The 3,737-nt window shown below is 60.2% G+C and overlaps 1 protein-coding gene across 1 annotated transcript in view; it reads left to right on the top strand.

The window, feature by feature from the left end:
* Positions 1-1,070, top strand: part of F751_5917 (hypothetical protein) — a gene marked incomplete at both ends in the record, with an annotated part of 1,719 nt that extends 649 nt beyond the window's left edge. The window contains one exon of the mRNA XM_011402874.1: positions 908-1,070. Coding sequence (XP_011401176.1) covers positions 908-1,070 — 163 coding nt within the window. The remainder of the gene's footprint in view (positions 1-907) is intronic.
* Between the last annotated feature and the right edge of the window lie 2,667 nt (positions 1,071-3,737).

The raw sequence follows: 3,737 nt of genomic DNA, 5'->3' as shown, positions 1-3,737 counted from the left end.
ATTTGTACACAACGGGAGGGCATTCTTCGCCCTCCTCTTCAACTTTCGCCGCTTCGAGGGCTGTGGCTGGTACTCGGCGGGCCACTGGATGACAAACGGGTATGGTGTCTCCGTCACCCTGCGGCGGCAGAGAGGACCTCCCCGGCCCGGCGACCCCCCGCCCCAGCCCCCGGACGTCCCGAGGACCGGCGGCAAGCGCGATCGCAGCGGGGCGCCCCTGGGCGCCCCGCAGGGCAGGGGATCGCCGACGAGCACTACCGGTGAGTGGTCTGCGCCATGGACTCCTATGGTGTGTGCTGCTAGGGATACTTCTCCTGGCTTGTCGACATGCTGCAGTGATTGCGTGGGACGCTTGCAAGTTGTGCAGGGGTGTTGGCTGCTCCGTTTCTGGGAGCGACTGCAGGGGTGCTGTTTACCAGCAGCGAAGTGCGCCACCCTACGCAACTACCCACTCACCCGCCAACCACCCACACTTGCCGCGCTCCTACAACATGACTCACCCCATACCACCACCCCCCTATACACACATCTGCAGGCGGGACCGCCCGCCAGAGGATGCCAAGATACACCTGTATGTCGGCATCGACCCCGGCCGGACCAAGATGTTCACCGCGGTGGACGAACACGCCAACGTGACATCCTGTTCATCAAAGGAGTTCCACTCCATGTCGGGGTTCAAGCGGCGGGAGAAGACCATCTCGAAGTGGCACGCAAAGGCCCCACCCTATGTCAAGAAGCTGCACCAGTGAGTGGTGATTGGGTTGTGGAGTTAATGCAGGGGTATGCCCCACAGGGGCAGGCACTGTGTCACGACACCCCGCATCGCTCCAACTGTACCAACCCTCTTGCTCAACCCCACCCCCCCCCTTCCCGCAGGTGCCCGACCTATAAGACAGCGAGCACAGAGGTGCTCCTGTCGCGGGTCGCGTGGATCGTCCCCACCTTGCGACAGGGCCTGGCTTGGCACAGGGACGAGAAGCCGTTCCGCAAGCTGCGCCACCAGGCCTACATCGGCAGGGAGCGGGCCATCACCCAGCTGGCAGAGCAGTTCTGCGCCCCCCCGGGCATGACTACCATCGTCGGCGTGGGCAACTGCTCGGCCCAGGACCGGGGGGGCATCATGCGGGGGCCCCCGCCGGGGCCCTGGATCCGCTTCTTGCGGCGCCTGCGGCGGGTGTGCAGGGTGGTGGTGGTGGACGAGCACAGGTCATCAAAGCTGTGTTGCGCCTGTCACGCCACCCTGCATGCCCACCAGTACGTGCGGGTGCGCCGAGGCGAGGAGAAGCTGGTGGACGTGTGGGACACCAAGCGGTGCACGAACAAGGGCTGCAAGGTCAACGTCGTCAACCGCGACGTGAACGGAGCAGCCAACATGCTCATGCTGACCAAGTGCTTTTTTGAGAATGCACTTCGTCCCACTGCATTTGGTAGCCCCCCTGCTTCCCCTTCCTTTCCTCCCACCCCCCCGCCCCTGGTTCGCCGATCGAGGCAACCAACTGCGCCAGTCAGATCCCGCTTGCGGGAAGCAGCTGTGCAACCGGCGCAAGCCCGGTAGCGGCATATCTTCGGCTCGCGCGAAGCATACGCCGGAATAGTTGTAGCAGAAAGCGATAGTGTCAGAAAATGATGCGAAGACTGCCCGATTGTGTGTGGACCCTCGCGGCGCTTCCGAATCGACGAATATTTACTCTATTCATAAAGACACAGTGGCCGACGCAAGATGTGCGCCAGCGTGTTTCTGACTCGCAAATGTTTGGGATCGAGACTTCATCGATATAGTTCTGTGCAGTCACTGACTCTCGGTCCCAACAGGCGTTGTGGGTCGCAAGTCCGGTTCTAGCTGGTCAACGTCGGAAGAATCCCAAAGCGGAACAAACTCAAAACTGAGGTACTTCCAGCTCCGACACCCGACGCTCGCCGTAAAGGGTTTTTAGAAAAATTTACTAGATTTGAATTCCAGGTTAAATTACACACCGTGGGATGAAATGAGTGGACATGAGGAGGGGACGCTGACGCAGACTAGAATTTCCCATCGGAGTATGAGATACGGCTCCGGATGCGACGAAACAATGCACTCGGGGGAGGGCAGTATCCCCTCACGACTCTTTCAGCTGATGGGTTGATAGTTAAACGTTACTATAAATGCTCTCCCGTTTATGCCGTCCCCTGACATCGTTCCACACGCATCGTTTGCCATGGGGTCGACGTTCCTGGGTTTGGTAAATCCCATGCGGTCTCCAAGATTTGGGCATGAGTCCATGCCAACCCTCCGTGTGCTCCGGCCATAAAGTACACGTCTTCGCTGCACAAACATCCGATGTGTCCCTGAGTTCCACCTAGTGCACTCCCAGGCCATAATTTGGTCGAGTAGACTGGGTGCAGAGCAATGGCTAGAATGCGGTTGGGCGTCGTGCTGATTCTACTGGTCGGCTTCGCATCGGCCGATCCTTTAATGTCGCGAGGGCTTGCCCAAAGCAGGTGAGCGCGCAACGCCATGAGTCATGTGCTGCATAATCACATATTTGTTATGTTGTGTTCCAAAGAGTTAGGGGGGAAGGGGCTGTCGGTGAACCCCGAGACTCGGGAGGACAGACCTTGTCACCCGCGCGCTCGGCGTCAACCCTCCTCCAACAATGTAACACACAGGAAATTGTTTGGCTCAGTCAGTGCTTCTGGGGCCTCCGATGGTGAGTTGTCCGGTGCGGTCTCGTCAACGACGGGGGCCTACAGCTCTTCCGGGACGATCTCGGCCTCAGCATCAGGGAACGACGCCCGCGCCATCGGCGGCTTGGAAGGCTCCTCTAGCACCACAGGCTCCGCTGTGACGGGCACGGCCAGCGGGACGGTGAGAGCTTTCATTGGTTATCGCTGGGTATTGCAGGAACGGACCGGCAGCATGCACGGCATGGTTGTCAGGTGTCAGGTCATCGTGCATAGTATGTGGCTGTGACTTTCCATACTCCAATACCGATGCAGGCGTCCAGTGATGGCACCTTCACGGCTACTACAGACTCAGGCTTCACTGGAACAACCACGGGACCCGCTGGGGTTGCAACGTCCCAGTGGACTTCCCAGGCCAACAGCTCTTCACCCGGGGTAGTGACCTCCATCACTGACGGAGCATCCACTCAGACATCTGAGGGTGGAACGGTGAGGGGTGTGCTTGACAGCGTCTGCATATATCGACATGAGGGTGGGCCACAGTACGGTGTAAACACTTGCACGTTGGTGGAAATTGTCGGCGAGGTGCTGAAGGATGCATGATTGTTTAACTCATCGTCACCATCTCCCAATGTGTCACAGGTCTCAGGGAGTACGACGGCGGAAGGCCCTGGTTTCTCCAACACCGAATCTTCCTCCGACTCTGGGACTGGTACCCTCACTCAGACAGGCTCAGCCGACAATGATGGGACAGTGACAAATGTCATCATATCGAGCCCCAGCTCCAGCCCGGAGGCGTCGCCCTCACCGAGCCCCGGCCTTGGTGAAGAGCCCAGCCCCAACCCCAGCCCAGAGGCATCACCCTCACCCATCCCCAGCCCCGAGGCGTCACCCACTCCCCAGCCCCGAGGCGTCACCCTCACCCATTCCCCAGCCCGAGGCGTTACCCAGCCCCAGCCCCGAGGCGTTACCCAGCCCCAGCCCTGAGGCCTCACCCTCGCCCATCCCCAGCCCCGAGGAGTCTCCCAGCCCTGAGGCGTCACCCTCACCCATCCCCAGCCCCGAGGCGCCACCCC

Source organism: Auxenochlorella protothecoides, assembly GCF_000733215.1.
Source record: "Auxenochlorella protothecoides strain 0710 unplaced genomic scaffold scaffold73, whole genome shotgun sequence".
NCBI classification, from domain to species: domain Eukaryota; kingdom Viridiplantae; phylum Chlorophyta; class Trebouxiophyceae; order Chlorellales; family Chlorellaceae; genus Auxenochlorella; species Auxenochlorella protothecoides.
This window is presented reverse-complemented; position numbering and strand designations above follow the sequence as displayed.